The sequence below is a fragment of the Lipophrys pholis genome (genome assembly GCF_963383615.2).
Source record: "Lipophrys pholis genome assembly, chromosome: 14".
Taxonomy (NCBI): domain Eukaryota; kingdom Metazoa; phylum Chordata; class Actinopteri; order Blenniiformes; family Blenniidae; genus Lipophrys; species Lipophrys pholis.
In genome coordinates, this window is record NC_137633.1 from 27477885 (window position 1) to 27495911 (window position 18027).

Here is an 18027-nt window from a genome sequence, read left to right on the forward strand (position 1 = left end):
ATTCTTGATGAATAGATTCATTAATATCGCCTTAGAAATTTATATCTGAGATGAACAGTTCTGTACATGTGACAAGATGACACACCGAAGCTTTTAGGAGGCCTAAATCCTTAATGCTTATCTATATTAAACAGGTCAAAGTCAGTCACGTGCGCCATGTGAAACATCTTTAGATTTCAGGTCTGAAAAGTAGTTTAAATCCACAAGACGAGAAACTTTATCTCTTCTGCAATTAGGAGGAGAAAAAAAAATGGACAGATGGCGACGTCGGCATCAGCAAACAGCCACAGCAGTCAGAGGATATCAGCATCTTGGACCTGCGAACTGCCAACGGGTCCAATAATAGAGTGAGGAGGAGGAGGAGGAGGATGACAGAAAACCAGCGAGCACACGTCCATGTTGGAAGGTCAGGGAGCTGAAAGGTGCAGACGGGGTCGGTGACGGAGGGTCAGAGGCCACGCGGCTCTCTCCATCAGCGGAGGTGGGAACAGAAGAGGACGGACAGGCGAGCAAAGGACGAGATGAGACAGACGACCCCCCCACCCCCCACCCCACCACTGAAAACCCTGCAGGTCAGCGGTTTGCTGCCGTTCAGGGCAGCGACACAAGGACACGACCGTGAAAACCTCCAGCAGCTTCACCGGACTCTTCCTCCACTCCTGCAGCCGATTTCAAGATTCAGACCAGATTTATTCAATTAACAATGATTGAAATGCTTCAAACTTTATGGATTCCATGTTGTGGGCAGAGAGAGATTAAAGACCCCTGGATTTTTTCAGCCCAGCATGACTTGATGTGACTCAAACCACAGTGCAGTTCATACACAAGAGATGATCAGAGAGCCACAGCCAGAGTCCCGAGGGCCGCCACAGAGAAAACTGAGGCCATCAGCGCATGAAACCTTGAAAGATCAAGTTCATTTAGGCCCCGTTTACACAATAACGCTTTTTTAATCTTAGTTTAATTATAGGTTGGGGGTCCAGCAAAGTAAGCTTTTCATTGGACAGTGTAAATGTCTATTCAACTATTTAACTGCACATATAAAAATAAATATATTGAATCAGGTGACAACGCTGCATTTTTGTTTCAGAAAGGTTTCGCATTTTTAACACGATGTTAATTTTCTTCTGAAACACGGAAAACAATATAGTTAGCTGTTTGTTCTTGTACTAAAACCACACACAGTTGGATTGTTATTATGGTGACTGTCAAAATAAAAGTACAATGTCCCCGGAGAATATGGACTGGGAGTCATGACCCCACGGAGGAAACATTGTTCCGACTGTTAGGTAGGCGTAGACAGACGCAACGTTTCCGTTGTTAACACAGAGACGCAGCCCGAGCTTCGCAGAAAGTCTCCCGACTCCGCCACCGTGGAGGCGGGAGTCTGTTTTCAAAAAGTTGTTTTCAGTGCCTCCCAGCACCCTTGTCGTGTAAACGAGACCTGAGATACTCGGCTCATCGTGACACAACCTGCTTCCACTGGCTGAAGGTGAAACGATTGCAGTGCATTGAACCTGAACACACCAGATTTCCTCTCACTGAGCATTTTCCTGTTTTTATGTGAGTCTTAATATTTCCATCAAGTGAACAGAACAACTAGTAGCCAAAATAATTTCTGGTTTAAAAAGTACTCATTAGTGACAGAACCTGGATGTTAGAGTAGGAATATTGTTTTGCACGTCAGTATTCAGAAATGTAGAAGGAAATAATTAGAGGTGAAAAACAGCTCCGCCTGAATCTTCTTCTCAAACTCCAGATAAGAACAGAAGCTCGCAGGAAGGGTTGTACCTTCGCTGCACATCGTGACGTGGCGACATTAATGCCACATTTGGTGTCTTTTCACAGATCAAGTCTGAGGTTAAAAGGTGAGTGAGAAGTCTTACGTCACACAGCCTTGCTATTTCACGGCAGCCTGTCTTGTTAAGGTCTCAGATCCTCTCTCTGATCTGTTTCCATTTTTCACAGAGATTTTCTTTCCTCCATGAGTGGACTGCAGGCTTTCTCCTCGCGGGATCATCAAAGGGAGAACCGACGCCGGCTCCTTCCCCCGCAGGAGACAGAGGATATTTCAGGGGAGACGTTCCTCCGTGCATCACTTTATTAAACGATATGACATTTAATCGGGGTGTGGGCGTGGGCGTGGGGGTGGGGGCTGAAAGTGTTGAGCTCACAGATCGCAGCCCATTGAGCGGCTTTCCACGCATTTAATGACATAAGAGCCGATGTTTCTAAACGGGTCCTGAACCTTGACATGCTGGCAGAAACTCATATTTACAGCTGAAGGAGGGTGGAGGTGATGAGATGGAGCGGGGGCAGTTTAATGGGGTAATAAATATGTGAGGGTGTCTGGAGACATTTCCTGTCCCTCCCGTGTAATATATATATATATATATATATATAAATCTACATCCCAGTTAATCATGAGCAACAATGATCAGACACACCATCAGATTTTACATTTCTGCCAATAATTCGTCTCATATACGTCCCGTTCTCTGTGATTTATACCGATGTGAGCGATGTTAGATAACTCATATTTATGTGAAGGTACAATAAGAAGGACGGTCATCGGAGTAAAACGCAAGAATAAAAAAAACTGACAACATCAGTCTAGAAATAAATCTGTATTCAACTATTCCATGACAAGCCACACACACACACACACACACACACACACACACACACACACACACACACACACACACACACACACACACACACACACACACACACACACACACACACACACACACACACACACACACACACACACACACACACAGAGTTTAAAATCTCCTCTAAAATCAAGTAAAAGCAGACTTTGTGTCCTGAGGCGAAGGAAAATGCTAAATTGGAGCCAATATTACAGTATTTTGCATCATGATATATTACGGCTTGTCGAGATGCTTCTGCTGGATCTTTGTTCTAATTAAGCGCCGTGTTCGCCTCGTCTCCGCTGGAGAGCGAGCCGTTATCACTGGTGTGTGTCGCAGGCCTCTGTAAGCTGCGCCTCAAACCTGTCTGCGCTGCGCTAATTGTGTGCTGCTGATAAGAGAAAGTTGTTCTTCTCAGTTTATGACTTTTTAAGGATTAATTATGCCAGAGTAAATATAGACGCAACACCAAGAGATGACATAGAAGTCAGAAGTTTCACTTTAAGAGGCGCAGTGCTGAAAACGTCAGCGGAGAAGTAATGAAGGCTAATTGACAGCCGGCTGCTGGAGCTGCAGAAGAGGCTCATTTCCACTAAAAGGCCGGCGCCCTCCATGGCGAGCAATGGCTGCTGTGGTTCTGTCCGTCTAATGCCATCTGGCAGCTTCGGCTTTCTTCAAAGGAACCGTCAAACCTCAAAGGAAAGGCAGGAGACACGCACGCATCCACATATATGCAAACAGATGTACCGCACGCACGCACGCACGCACGCACGCACGCACGCACGCACGCACGCACGCACGCACGCACGCACGCACGCACGCACGCACGCACGCACGCACGCACACCTGAACAGTGTGAAATCCACAGAAACACGCGGCGCAGGCCCAACAGGTGGGCTCCGGGCTGATCCAGGATCAGCAGGTGTTCGCCTGCACAGGCTCATCCTGACGAAGCTCAAACCACAACTTATTTACAGTCTGAGCCAATGTGAGTCTGATCGGGAGCGCTGGAGCACGATGGACAAACAACGAACGTCCAACAAGCAGAAACACTTCTCCATTATGCTGCATGTGGAGTTTATTCAATCCAACAGCTTGGTGACAAAACTACAACTGCATCAACGGACGTGATATGAATCATGTTTTCATGCCCTCATTCAGCGTTGGCAATTCTATAACAATGAAAGAAAGTATATAATAATGTAGCATGAAGTACATACAAACATTAAAAAGATTGACAGCTGTTTAATACTTGGTGGTCACAGTTTAAGTAACGTTGGCAATAACCTGCATTTCCAATTGTGACTGGCATTAGCAGCCTTATAAAGCTTCACGTTGTCGGAGCTGACTGGATGTTGGTAGTTTATTTCAGCCGTTTCTTCTTCTTGTCATTCGCTCATGAATCTCTTGCTCATAAGAGCCAGATTATAGAGCATCTTCCTCCTCTAACTGATCCGATAGTATTTATGTTAAAGCCATGCACTTTTCTCCACTGCTGGACAGACGAGATTTACAACAAAAAAATGGAGCTTAGAAAATAATAAACCTCCAATGAACATATTTACTCATAAAAGAGACGCTTCCAGAGATTCTGATTGATAGAGTAAACATGAAATGCTGATTAATGCGGAAACTGCAAGTTAATGCTGTGTTTTTAGTGAAGTGAGTGGTTAGACCTGCATCATTAATTTAATGTTTTACAATAAAAACTTAAATAACAGCACTTGTGGTGTTGTAATCATTTTCAGAAGAAAGCTGATTTATCTGTGTAAACTCCTGAAGCAGAATGACGCGTCAAACATCTGTCTTTACATATTTTAATCACTTCGTAGTTTCTCATCAGGTTTCTCAATGCCATAAGCTTTAGTAATTGAGCTGGACCAACAGCTCATGAATTGTTGTCATTACAGTATCACTTTCTGAGTGACTCAATACAACACCTTGTGGCGTGAGCGGGTACTGCCGGACAAAATGGAGAAACAGTGACTTTGGTTGGTGTGCTAGTTTTTCAGGAGAGGTTATATTAATTTATATTGAACTAAAATACGACGGTTTACCTTTAAAGTGTCTCTCTGTGGCGACCGCACTAAACAAAATGTGCAAAACTGTCCTGATGCACTCGGCCTCTGTGAGGTGATCGTCTGCATAACTGCATGAAAATGTGCGTCAACGTTCAGCTGATGCAAGCAGCGAGTAACACGGGACCGGAGAACAAGCGTGAGAAGAAAGCCTGGAGGTAAAGCAGCATCACCGTCCTAAATTCAGGGACGCAAATGGCTGCAAAGATGAGATTGGACCTGGAAAAACAGGAGTAGCTTCATGTTTGTGTACATTCTGTCGGCAGGTCTGAAGTTCCTATTCAGCTTCCACAGAGTCTCTCCAACTTTTCACTCGACTTTTTGACGTGGGAGAAAATGAGCTTTTCATGCTTCTGCTCATAATATTCCAAACCACGTCGCGCCGTGAAGTCCGCAGCGAGTGTGTGTGACATTCTGCATTGGGATGCAGTTCTGAGTAGAGGAATAATAGTTTTTTAATGCCGGTAGATACGGGCTGAACAGACTGCACAATGCAAACATTGGTCTTCTGCAAACAGAAATCCAGATTTTCCTCTCCGTTCAGAGTGGAGGAGCCGAACCAGGACGCCAAAATCTACCGCCGAGCGTTTCCCGCCAACTTAAAGCCTTTATTCAATATTCAAGGCGTTTCATGGTGCGTACCTGTGCGCCATGAAACCCAGCCGTTGTGTAAAAACGGTCCACAGAGCCTGCTGGGATCTCACACAGAGATATTTGCGCTATGGATTGGCAGAAATGACTTTTTCTATTAATTGGTTTGTCTTTCAGTTCAAACTTTTTCAGAAACAACAGATTCTAACCCGATGATGGAAAAAGCTAATAAAGATGGCGGACACACAGGGAGTGACTACTTTAACTCTAAGTTTTATATTTTAACTCAAAACAAAGCAGTGAGTGTAACTTGATCATGTTTGCTGTTAGTTGGTTGGATTATTTATTCACGCCAATATGACTAATTATGAATTCAATCTTATTCAATTCTTCAGGAAACAATTATTACACTTGAAAACGCATCAATATTTGAATGAACAGGACAAGAAGAATATTTTATCTATCTGCCTTATTTAAATGTCTAACATCAGCTTTAAGCAGCATGAAGTGAAATCAGCGTTAAGATTCACAATCACTCAGATTTCTTCTGTTATTATCAGAACTACTATTTCTTTCTGGACACTTTTCATTCCCATCATTTCACTTTTTACAGTTTTGTTCTTGTAATTTTTTATATTTTATCTTCCTTTTAAGTGCAATGATTCATTTAATGTCGGTGCTCAGATTTTTCCGTCTTTGTAATACGCTGAGAGAAATGCAGCATTTCTTTGACTTTGTTCTGAATCTAATTTAGATGATGATGACCGTCTCTTTTCATGAATCTTTTCTGGTTGTTTGATGGTTAAATAAAAGATTGTATGAGCTTTAAAGGAAACTAAAAGATCCTCACACATCCACCAAGTCATGAAATGTGAATCAGCTGAAGGAATAATGGATATATTTGATCTCAGACATGATTTTGTAATTCTTCTGACTCTTTCACAAGATGAACATTGAATGATTAGATGTGTTTCCAAAATCCTGCCGTTAGTATAAGATGATTAAAACTTACAAACCCCTTGGTAGTTTTATTTTGACAGTCACAGTACTAACAAACCAACTTGGTGGTTTTACTTTGACAGTCACCATAATAACAATCCAACTTGGTAGTTTTATTTTGACAGTCACCATAATAACAATCCAACTTGGTGGTTTTATTTTGACAGTCACCATAATAACAATCCAACTTGGTGGTTTTATTTTGACAGTCACCATAATAACAATCCAACTTGGTGGTCTGTCCACTACAATGTCCGTGTTCTCCTGTTGTTAATGTTTAGAGCTCATTGTTCTCTGCTGTGTGTGTGTGTGTGTGTGTGTGTGTGTGTGTGTGTGTGTGTGTGTGTGTGTGTGTGTGTGTGTGTGTGTGTGTGTGTGTGTGTGTGTGTGTGTGTGTGTGTGTGTGTGTGTGCGTGTGTGGTTTCAGCACAAGAACAACCAACAGTGTAAACTAGTGGACCAACATAAAAACTACATTGTTTTTAAAACATTGCGTTTGATCGTGAAACTTTTCTGAAATGAAAACACTAAAATGTTTTAGTCTTTTCACTCGACAAGACGAGGCAGAAACAAAACGACTGCAGTTGAAATGCAGGAAGCAGCAAACGACGCTAAACACTGTTCAAGGCTGCTAATGCTAACCGCAGCGGCTGTGGATGCAGGCTAATGCTAATGTTGCGTCTTTCAGATGTTTCTCACGTCAGACGTTTGGGATTTTTGCAGCTTTGCCTCCAGGAAACAGGAGTTTAGTGAAAAGGAATCTAATTTCTCCAAAGCGAACATTGACTTCTTAAAGTCACAGAAATAAATGCAACTAATTGATAAAACTGATCTAAAACTATAAAAAGTGATGATTTTGAGTCCGACGGCCTGATGTGATTCAATTTATAAGTGAAGAGGCGAGAGGAGATGAGGATGAGCACACGCTAATTGTAGAAAATGCCTTTTATCAGACCCTCCTGAAGCTTTCGGGAGGTTTTCAGTGCGTCCAGCCGGTTTCCCGGGGCAGAGAGTCCTCTTACCGGAAAGCTCCGGCACTAATTTGGCATAAAGGTTAGACCGCGGAGCGCTCAGGTGGAGGCGGCCGAGCGGCGATGGAGAAAGGCCGAGAGGGTGGAGAGGGGGCAGGATGTTAAGAGGCGTCCAGGCTGACGGTACACGGCACGGAAATCACTTCAGCTCCGACCGTGAAAAGCACAAAGCAAAAGTTCCTGTGAAGCGGAGAGCAGCGGCAGCAGCAGCAGCAGCAGCAGCAGAAGCAGCAGCAGCAGCAGCAGCAGCAGAAGCAGCAGCAGCAGCAGCAGCAGAAGCAGAAGCAGAAGCGGCAGCAGCAGAAGCAGCAGCAGTAGCGGCAGCGGCAGCAGCAGCAGCAGCAGCAGCAGCAGCAGCAGCAGCAGCAGCAGCAGCAGCAGCAACTCCCAGAGACACGGGGAGGTGAAAACACTCAGCGGGGAAAACACAAGCTGACATCTTTACACCCACAATCAGCCGAGGAAAGGAACTAAATGAACGCTATCCACCGCTGATTCATGAGCTTCATACACGTCTGCATTTCTTTCTATATTTACTATCCTCTGTTAAAACATACTTCATCGTTTCCAGTATCCAGGAAAAATAAATGTCTGAACTTTTTGAATGTCCTATTAGTAATCTTTTACGGTTTACTGCATTTTAATGTCACATTTATATTTTACCATTTACAAACAACTTCTCACTCGACAGTTCATTGAGCGTGTTTGTTTGTTTTATTGGAACAAATTCTTATTTCCTTCTGCAGTATTTTTAAGTCCAGATGGTTTTAAAAAGTAGTTTTAAATGTGAAATTATTGCAAAGGTGAAGCTGTGCTGGTTTTTTTCAAAAGTACTCAAAGGCTTAAAATAGATCAAAATAGACACAGTTTGGGTTAAATGTACCAGAAAACTGTTTGGTAATCATTTGCAATAGTAAATATATATATATATATATATATATATATATATATAACTATATATAACGCGTGGAAATGAGATAATAATTAGTAATCTTAAATGACTAACTGGAGACAGCGAGTTACTCTCTCCTTCCCTCGTATTATATTTTTCACCAATGTCGCCTCCATCCCGTCATATTTGCTGCTCTGCAGCTTTAAGAGCCTCGTTTCCACGGAGCACATTAGATCTTGGTGTTTTCTAACTAAAGCATGTGAAGTCCAGACGTGTTAAACTCACCTTGGTCCAGAAAGAGAAGATCTAATTCTCATGTCTCTCCTCTTTAGCAGTAATAAATGAGCTTTGGGATTATTTTTCACCATTCCAACATTCCATAGTGACTTTCTGCTCCTTTCACTTTATTTCTGGACGTTTCTGAATCAAAAGCTTCAACATGGAGGAATGGAGGTGTAGAATGATAGAACGCTGCTCTACAGCCGTTTCCATGGTAACCTAGGTAAACACACGCTGATCAACAATAAAAGTTCTCTTTCACTTGATTCCATTAAAAGGCTCATTTTATGTCTAAAAACTCCAAGCTTTCATTTACAGTAGTTAGTAGTTTGTTTAGTAGTTCCTGATGAACCAAGCAGTTTGCTTCATTATAAAGAAGTTCTGTGGAGCGTCTCATAGCGGAGCGCCCCCTGCTGCCTCATACAGACCTCTCCCTTCGTCAATCTCACGGCCACAGATTAAATGATCTGGTTCCCTCGCTTTATTGATTTGAGGTAACGACTTATTATCTAGTTCCCTCGTGTTGTTATTATTTCTGTCTCTGGCCACTCTCCACTCTCTAGATGGTTCTCTCTAGATGGTTCTCTCTAGATGGTTCTCTCTGGATGGTTCTCTCTGGATGGTTCTCTCTGGTCAAATTAAAAGAAGAAGAGGCACCATGAAGCCTCTGATCATCCAGCTCAGTTTTCATCTTCCTCTTTAACATCCTGGTAGTTTGTCATGTTTTATAGTTTAATAGAGCAGATAAAAACACTGCGCTGCCTCCACCACAACGTTTATGACTAAACACGAAAGCACGGAGACGTGAAAGTGGGTGGAGCCTTGGAAGTGGGTGGAGCCTTGAAAGTGGGTGGAGCCTTGAAAGTGGGTGGAGCGGCATAACGGACCCTAAACAATGACGTTAACTAACGGGATAACTAACCATGTTTTAAACAACAAATATTTAACGGTCGGTGAGCAAACGGCAGGTTAAGGATTTAACCGGCGGTTAGGGCTTAACCAGTGGTTAAATTACCCCAGTTTTGAACAACTGGGCCCTGGTGGTTATCAAACAGCCTCAAAGCCACGCTGTCAGTAAAAACTCCCAGAATGCAACAGCTACACAAGTTTCTGGACATTTCACTGGATTTTGGTCCATAAAGTTTCATTAAATTGACTTTGTGTATATTGGAGTCATTTTCTGTTGTAATATCTTTTTTTAAAATAAAAATATAGACATTTCCATCACCTATAATCTGCACCACAACAAAGAAAAACTTTAAAGTTTAAATTTACAGGTTATTCTGACTCTATTGTAACAGTCCAGCCCACTCAGGATGAAACTGGGCTGAACTAAAATGAGTTTGACACCCTTGATTTAAAAGGTTTTTAATCGTATAAAGTGTGATTCCACCCGTTCACTTCCACCAAAAGAACATTTTATGACTCTTTCTGCTTGATTTAGTCACAAACTACATTAATACATCTTTGTTTGCTGCTCAGTCTCAATTTACTGAATCTCTCAGAGGAACTTCAACGACAGGAAGAAATAAAGTCAAATTGTGCAGATTTTCTGCAGCTGCTGTCTTCGTAGGAGGCGTAAAGCAATCCCACAGGAGCTTTGTGAGGATTTCTGCTCTCTGAGAATACATGTGTGTTTCAGAAGAAGCCTGATAATGTCGTCCATGCTGCAAAATCACTACGAATTTCACAGCACTGCATCTTGTTCCACGTGAAGGAACTGAATGTATACGATGAGTCAAAGGATTAATTATCGCTTCTTCCTAATGAGGATATCTGTTGTCAGCGTCCTGCACCGAAGCGATTCTAAAGCCTGACAGAAAAAACCCAAACACATTCTGTTTTAAAGACCTGAAAACGTCCCGTCTCTCTGGATCCCGGCGGAGGCTGCACAGCTTCCCACAGGTTGGCAGATTGCTCTGGCAGCTTCTCTTCAGTCCTTTCACAAAATTATTGACTTCTGAGATTTGGCGGTTGGCTCAGTGCAGCTTGAAAGACACCACGCACTCTGCCATAAGAACAATTAATCATGCTCACTGCACTTCAGTAATGTGCTTTCAATGGCTGACGGCTTCAGATGAAATGAAATGTTGGAAAGGCCGACAGTCAGGAGCTCGGTGCTTTCTGCCCATCTCCACCAGCTCTGGAGCATCGGGACATCGCAGCACTGCCTGATTGTGCACCTCTTTCCTGCCTCCCAGAACGGCTGCTATTTCCAACGTGACTCCATGTTGCCATCGCCGCTGCATGCGGGAGGGGAATGTGAAAGCATGTCTAACACATATGTGATGAGGTGCGTCACTCAACGGTCTGACTGGAAACACCACCGACAAGGTTTCTGGTAAATCTCAGATTAGCAGTTTTAAAGAAGAAAAAGAAAAAAAAACATAACAGCAATTAAATCTGCTGAAGATAAAAGCATCTATAGGCCCGTTAATTCCAGCCCGTCGGGCTCAAGGGGGAATTTTTGGGAGACGGAGAGAAAAGACAAAAGATGGCAGACTGAAGCTTGAGCTCCTCATTCAAATGTTTTCAGCTAATTCAGGCATTATTGCTCATTTTGGTGTTAAAAAATGTCACAAGGTAAAGAGTCACATAACAACAATAGGCGGCTTTGCCAATGATGAGGCTCAATCTCCGTTTACACGACAAAGTTTCAAGTGAAAATAATTGTTTTTGCGTTTTAATTCAAGACAGATTTTACGTTTTCGCCACAGAAACAGTGAAAATGATGTAGCTTCCAAAACGTCTTGTTTTCAGAGACTCATCAGACATTGAGAGTGGATTTATATACCTAAAGACAATGTTAAAACGTTGGCACTGTGAAAAGAAGATAAACTAACTGATGTATAAAATCTGAGCCTGAACTCTGCTTTCTCTGTCGTTTCCCACTTGGGAAACATGAGTGAAGTTTGGAGGAAAAATATGAATGACGCTTCGTCTGCCCATTCCAACATCAAAGTGTATCAGCGCGTCAGCAAACACATTTAGATTAAAAGGCCTCCAGACTGAGAACTGCCGGTTCGAGTCAACTGAAGAGAGTTCTCAGTTCTAATGCTCGTTCCTAAAAAAGGAGGAAACCCGGTTTACCGAGTGGAAGTGAAGGCGTGCAGGAGCATCCACAGTGTGAGGATTCTTCACTACAACTGGCACAATTACAGTAATCTCTTTAAGCAGCTAATGGAGTTAGAGGAGGGGATAATACCACATCTCCAACACGTTAAAAACCTCTCCAGATTCAAATAAATTCTCCTGATCTTCATTTTTCCGGCTCATGAATGGGATCAGTTCAAACTCAGATATTTCATCAGAAGCAGATCCAAACAATCAGGATCTCCACAGTGTCACTATTCACCTCCACCACCGTTTACAGAGCAGTTTTCTACAAAGTCTAATCTTTTTATACTCCGCCGAGCAGAACTGTCCAGCATGGACACAGTATCAGAAATAAATCAAACTATGTTTATGTGGCTGTAAGCGGCCGGGTGAATCAATATTAGTGGTCAACAGGAGCCTCGGTCTCACCTCTCGTCGCCGTGACGCCCAGCAGCTCTGCTTGATCTTCCAAACCACGGCGGCCACCAGCAGCAGGGACAGGAAGCAGCTGTGGACACACAGGAGCAAACTATCAGTCCAAAAGCTGAAGACAAAGAATCTCATTTGGCACCAGAGCCGGGATCGCAGGTCCGAATACGAGAATGATCCTTCGGATGGAAATGACCCTGAAACGTAACGAGGGTCGTCTCACACCCAGATTTCTGCCACTTCCTGTGTATAAATGAACAAGTGAGGTTCTTTTCACATGTGCATCTTCACGTGTCTGATCTGATGATTCAGCCTTCATTGATTCTGGATTACGATTTAATGAGCTGCAGGGGCTCATTGACTGAGATGCTCTTTTTTTTTCCCCCGATGAAAAAGTCATAAGCCGCGGCTTCGCTGAGAAAGAACGACCTTTGAAGTCACTCTGACACATTACGGCTGTTTGGATTATATACATTGACAAGAGAACAGAACAGATGTTCATGCAGATAACTGGAACTTTCACAGGCTGAAGTGGTCAGAAAATACAACTAGATCTGAATGTTATTGAAAAATAACCTGCAGATTGAGTTTAATTTAATAACTTTACATTTCTGCTTTATTCAACACAGAAATTTTAAAAACACGGGTTTGAATTAAGGCTCTTCACTGCCAGAAATACTGTAGAGGTAGTAGAATATTTCTGCCTTTAGCTGATTACCGTTTTTTGTTACAACGTAAGATAAACTTTCAGAAGATGCACGCCAACATTCTGACAGTTTCTTTCATGTTCTGTGATGAATTTCACATTCTTCTACATTTTCTTTCTTTTTTTACACCCTTGCAATGAAGGCAGACATCGTGTCCCTGGCAGGACTTTATGAAAGAGACGAATGAAACGAGGGACTGAGGGAACCGAGGGACTGAGGGAACCGAGGGACTGAGGGAACCGAGGCTGAATCAGCAAAAATAACAGCAGAATCATGGGAACAACAGGCGAGCATGGTGGAGGGAGCATCATGACTTAAGGCTCATATCGTCATGTGAGCTGATTGCTGGATGACACTGAATAAATCCTCAGCGATGCAAGACAACGGTGAACGTCAGCTTCAAGTGATTCTACGACAGAATGGCTGCAAGAGGAACCAATCAGCTTTTTGTAGTTTCGGACTGGACTCCAACAGAAATGCTGATGAATGAGCTTTTCACAACAGACACACGAAGAAGAGTGACGCAGTTCTTTACAGACCCGGGAGCTTTGTTCACGTTGTTGTTGCAGATGAAAGCTCAAAGCTGTTAAAGTTCACTTCCTTCTCCTAGTGTGACTTTGAAATGACAAAGTAAGTTTCTTGTTTCTGTGATTCAAGGTTGAACTCGTCTGTCTGTTCTCTAAAACTACAAAGAACAGCAGCAGTGGATTGAAGATCACACTCAGTGTCTCTGCATGTTTTTAAGAACGGATGTAAAGTTAAATTATCTTCACAGTTACAGTATAAGAAAGAACGGAGAACGATGTCTCGGCCTCACAACGCCAAGCTGCTGCAACACCTTCACTCATTAGGAAGCTTTGAATCGTGTTTCATTTCCTTCAGCTCCAACATGTACGTCCACTCAGGATCCTATTTTCACTTGGAGATCATTTAAAACTCATTCATGGCTCGTTCTCTTTCTGAGTTTAGACATTAAGCTGCATTTCTGTCACTTCAACGTTTTTTTCTGATTCCTTTTCTCATGACTGGATGATATTCTCACTGTGAGATTTTTCCATTTTCACTGGAGCACTTAATGTTTTTTCTCTCTGTGCTCCATTTCCACTGTTTTCCACATCTGCTGTAATATGATATAAAGAAGAAAAACTCATTCTGCAATACAAACGCATTGAGGTGACGGAGGCGACATGTCAGAGAGACAGTGTCACTGCGCGTGTGTGTGTGTGTGTGTGTGTGTGTGTGTGTGTGTGTGTGTGTGTGTGTGTGTGTGTGTGTGTGTGTGTGTGTGTGTGCACTGAGAGCACACAACATATGTATATTTGTACAGCCCGATAGATTTTGTGGGAAATGAATTTGAGGGACTGATTTAAGGATCTGATCGGAGGGTTAAAGGATCTAAATAGGTCTGCTCTTGTGGTTTTCTTTTTGAAAGGTCTCCAAACTGATTTTATAGATTGTAACCTACGTTGTGCAGTCACAAATCTGGAGCTCTGTATGAGTTTACATGTATTTCAGGGTTCACGTGTGTTTTAAGGGCCAAAGTCCCAACCGGGTTGAAGTTTGGCTGATGTGCAGTCTGAGACGCTGTTATGATGGTGGAGGCTACGGTGCGAAGACGTGCTTTACGTTCAGGAGAAAGTCTCACAAAAACAGGCTGAAAGTCTGAGTGTGGTCTGGGATTTTTCTCTATTTGAGGAGCTGATTTACACGAGACAAGAGTTAAAATGTAGTTTCACCACTCAGGTCCTGCTGACACATCAAGGCTGCAAGTGAAAACGTATCGTTTCACAAATAGTTATGTTTTTACATGGCGAGGTAGTTAGGTTGTTAGGCCACTAGTTGGTGCTGTTTTTTGGGATAATGAAACCATACACACGCGCACCCACCCACCCACCCACACACCCACACCTACACACACACAATGACCTCTACACATGAACACTGGGACAACATGGACATTCTCGTGGACAGACCGCCAAGTTGGATTGATATTCCGGTGACTGTCAAAATAAAACTACCAAGTCCAGAACATGGACTGGGGGTCATGACACCACGGAAGAAACTTTGTTCTGATTGGTTCTACTGATGTGCAGAACGTTTCGAGGACAACTCGTCCCCGGACAGCGCCCTCAGAGGACGACTCGTCCACGGAGGAGATTTCAGAATTTTTTGGGGAGAAAATAAATCCAGTACAATATAGCTTTACATATTATTCTAATTGATATTTTATATATGTTTCATATATCTAGTATATGTCCATATATATGTAGTATGGTATCATATGGCTTTTTATTCTCGCGAAGAATGGTCTTCTTTGTGCACATGAGCCACTGCCGTGTGCTGCATGTTCCAGCTCGCTAATGATTATCTGTCATATTTTAATCATGTTTATCAAGTAATGTCCTACTGAATGAGCCCCGCAGCTCATTAATATGTCGGAAGCTGCTCTTACGTGATGCACCTGAACGCATCACTCAAAGCTGTCAGCTATGAAGCGGCGTTATCCCGTTCTGACATGGGGACACTACATGTCTTTACACCGTTACAAAGATATATTAGTCCTGAGCTCCATGTCAAAACTTCTCCATTTGTAATCCCGCAGTTTTTTTTAAAACCAGCGTTTAAAGTCGGCACTATCTTTACTAGCGTTATGATATTGTTGTCACGCGTGCTGCATTTGAGTCACATGTAAGCTGCTTGTCCAATAGGAGAGCGCAAAACATCCAAGATGGCGGCGACCCCAATAGATCTTACAGCAGTTCAGAGGAAAACATGACAAAAACCTTTAATAAGCCATCAAAGATATGCTATATGGCAGCGATATCAATAATGCTGAAAAGGCATGTAACGTTGCTGCTGTATGAGCTTCTGACACGTTAACGAGCACCTGAACGCATCACTCAAAGCCGTCATCTATGGAGCGGCGTTTTACAGCTTATTATTGTGTCAAATATACTAATATAGCTTATGTGTCAAATACACTTAATAATCCTTCCAAATGTGTCAAATATACTTTGAAATCTAATCCTTCAATCTATAATGCTAAAAAACAAGTTTTCTGGGTTCTTAATTTTGTGGACGCGTTATCTGTAGACGAGATGCCCGTGGACGAGTTGTCCCAGCACCTAAATATTCGTCGATGATTTTGTTCTGTCCTTGGCGGACGTAAAATCAACACTGTGGCTCATTTTCAAGAGGAAATGTCACAAAACTTTTGTGACATTTTGGGTTCTGTTTACAAAACCATGGAGCTTGGAGTCACTGAAATTGGCTCTCAAGGTAGTACAGTAGAACTTCTTGTAAATACTGGGGCTCCGTCTCCGTGTACATGGAGGAAATGCTGGTCCTGGTCCTGGTTACCCTCTCTATAGTAACGAGTAGTTCTGCACATGCTCAATAGAGACAATCTGAACAAAGTTTCCTCTGTGGTGTCATGACTCTCAGTCCATATTCTCCTGGACTTGGTGGATTTATTTTGACAGTCACCGTAATAACAATCCAATTTGGTGGTCTGTCCAATAGAACGTGTTCTCCCGTTGTTAATGTTTAGAGCTGGTTGTTCTCTACTGTGTGTGTGTGTGTGTGTGTGTGTGTGTGTGTGTGTGTGTGTGTGTGTGTGTGTGTGTGTGTGTGTAACAACAACTGCGCCAACCAGTGGCCCAACATGAAAACTACATTGCTTTCAGTGTTTCTGCTGTTTCAGTGTCAACAGACCTCGTCTTCAGAACTTTGGAGTTTAAACGTAAAACTTTTCTGAAAGGAAAATGCAGCATTTTCACATTAAACGTTTTTGTGTAAATTGGGCCTCAGACACGTTACAGTTTTAAGTAATTTGGCAAAAAAAACAAGAAACCGTAAAACCAGTTTGCAAGTCAGTACTTCCAGAAAGTTTTAGGAACTCCAAAGTTCTGAAGTTCCTCCAGTATTTGAGTATTTGTAAAGCAGATTGATGCACTTTATTTGTCTATTGTATTTGTGTATTATATGTGTCTTTTAAATGTGTCTGAGTTTGGGTTGTGTGTATGGAAGTGTCTGCATTACGACAACAGGAGGATTGAGATTCTGGGAGGACGGAGCTGCAGCCATGTGTATTTAGCAGCTGACACCCTGGCAGGTTCGGTTCCTGACTCCATTGGCTGTGAGCCATCGGGTGTTTAGCACTTTGGTTTCAACAAGTTAACATGAGACGCAAATGAGTTACAGTGCAGGAACAGTTCCTGCCTGTTTAAATCAAGATGAGGTTTTCACCTAAATATCACCTCGTATGCAGAGCAAAGTGTTTGGATTCATGAGACGATGGCGCTTTGAGGGAGGTGGCGGAGCGTGATTGTCACATGCGGTGGCCTCGGCTGGTGCTCGCTCATTTCTATTGGCTGTGAAAGCCGGAGCTTCAGGTGTGACGGAGCGGGTGGAGGTGAGAGCTGGAGCCCGACTAACTTGGCCAGTTTCCCTGGTGGAGATCAAGTGAAGCGCGCTGCTCTGTCTGTTTCCATCTGCGTCCATCTCTGCAGTGCTGCTTTCTATATGTTGCTCCTTCAGTCTTCATCCGTCGCTCTGGCCACAGCTCACACTTTCTAATCTCTTATGTCTCTTATCTCTCAGTCTTTCACCGTTATTGTCCATTTTCTTCCACCTTTGTCTTCCCCTCTCCTTCTCCTACCTCCCTCCTTTGTCCACCCCCCCACACCGCTGAGCGGCAGGCCTTTCATGCCAGCCTGATATCTATTCACGGCAGCCATTCATCAGCACCGTGTTGCTCTTAAAGCCGATCAATAAGATGGTGAACGGACGGATCTCTTAAGAGTCTTCTTCAGCCTGCAGAGATAAGGGAATTTTTTGAATGGATGGCGCTTTAAAGAGTCACAGGGTGGGCATTAGGAGGGGGTGCGGGAGCGATGAATAAAGATCTGAACACATCACAGCCAGTATTAAAATGGGCAAAGACGTTTAGATTGAAAAGGTGATAGAACTTTGGAGGGGGAGGAATGCGAGAAGGGGTCTCGCTGTAAGGTCTGCAGGTTGGATGAAGTTATGCCTCAATGTGGAGTTTCTAATTAAATCCTCTTCAAACCCCTGAATGAGTCCTTGAACATATTATCCCTGTGATCTCCTCCAGCAGCAGCCTTCAAACAATAAAGCAAGAATATGTTTATGAAGTTCAGACGAGGTCGATTCTGCCACGATGGGATTAAATCGAAACTTAAAGTCAAATAAACGCTGATCAATTCAGGTGACTTCATTTTAAATCTTAGAAGAATTAGGGCAGAG

The 18027-nt window shown here is 42.9% G+C and overlaps 1 protein-coding gene across 1 annotated transcript in view; it reads right to left on the minus strand.

The window, feature by feature from the left end:
* atrn (attractin) overlaps window positions 1-18027 on the minus strand; it is a 152513-nt gene that overhangs the window by 47483 nt on the left and 87003 nt on the right. The window contains exon 26 of the mRNA XM_080480151.1: window positions 12053-12131. Coding sequence (XP_080336277.1) covers window positions 12053-12131 — 79 coding nt within the window. The remainder of the gene's footprint in view (window positions 1-12052; window positions 12132-18027) is intronic.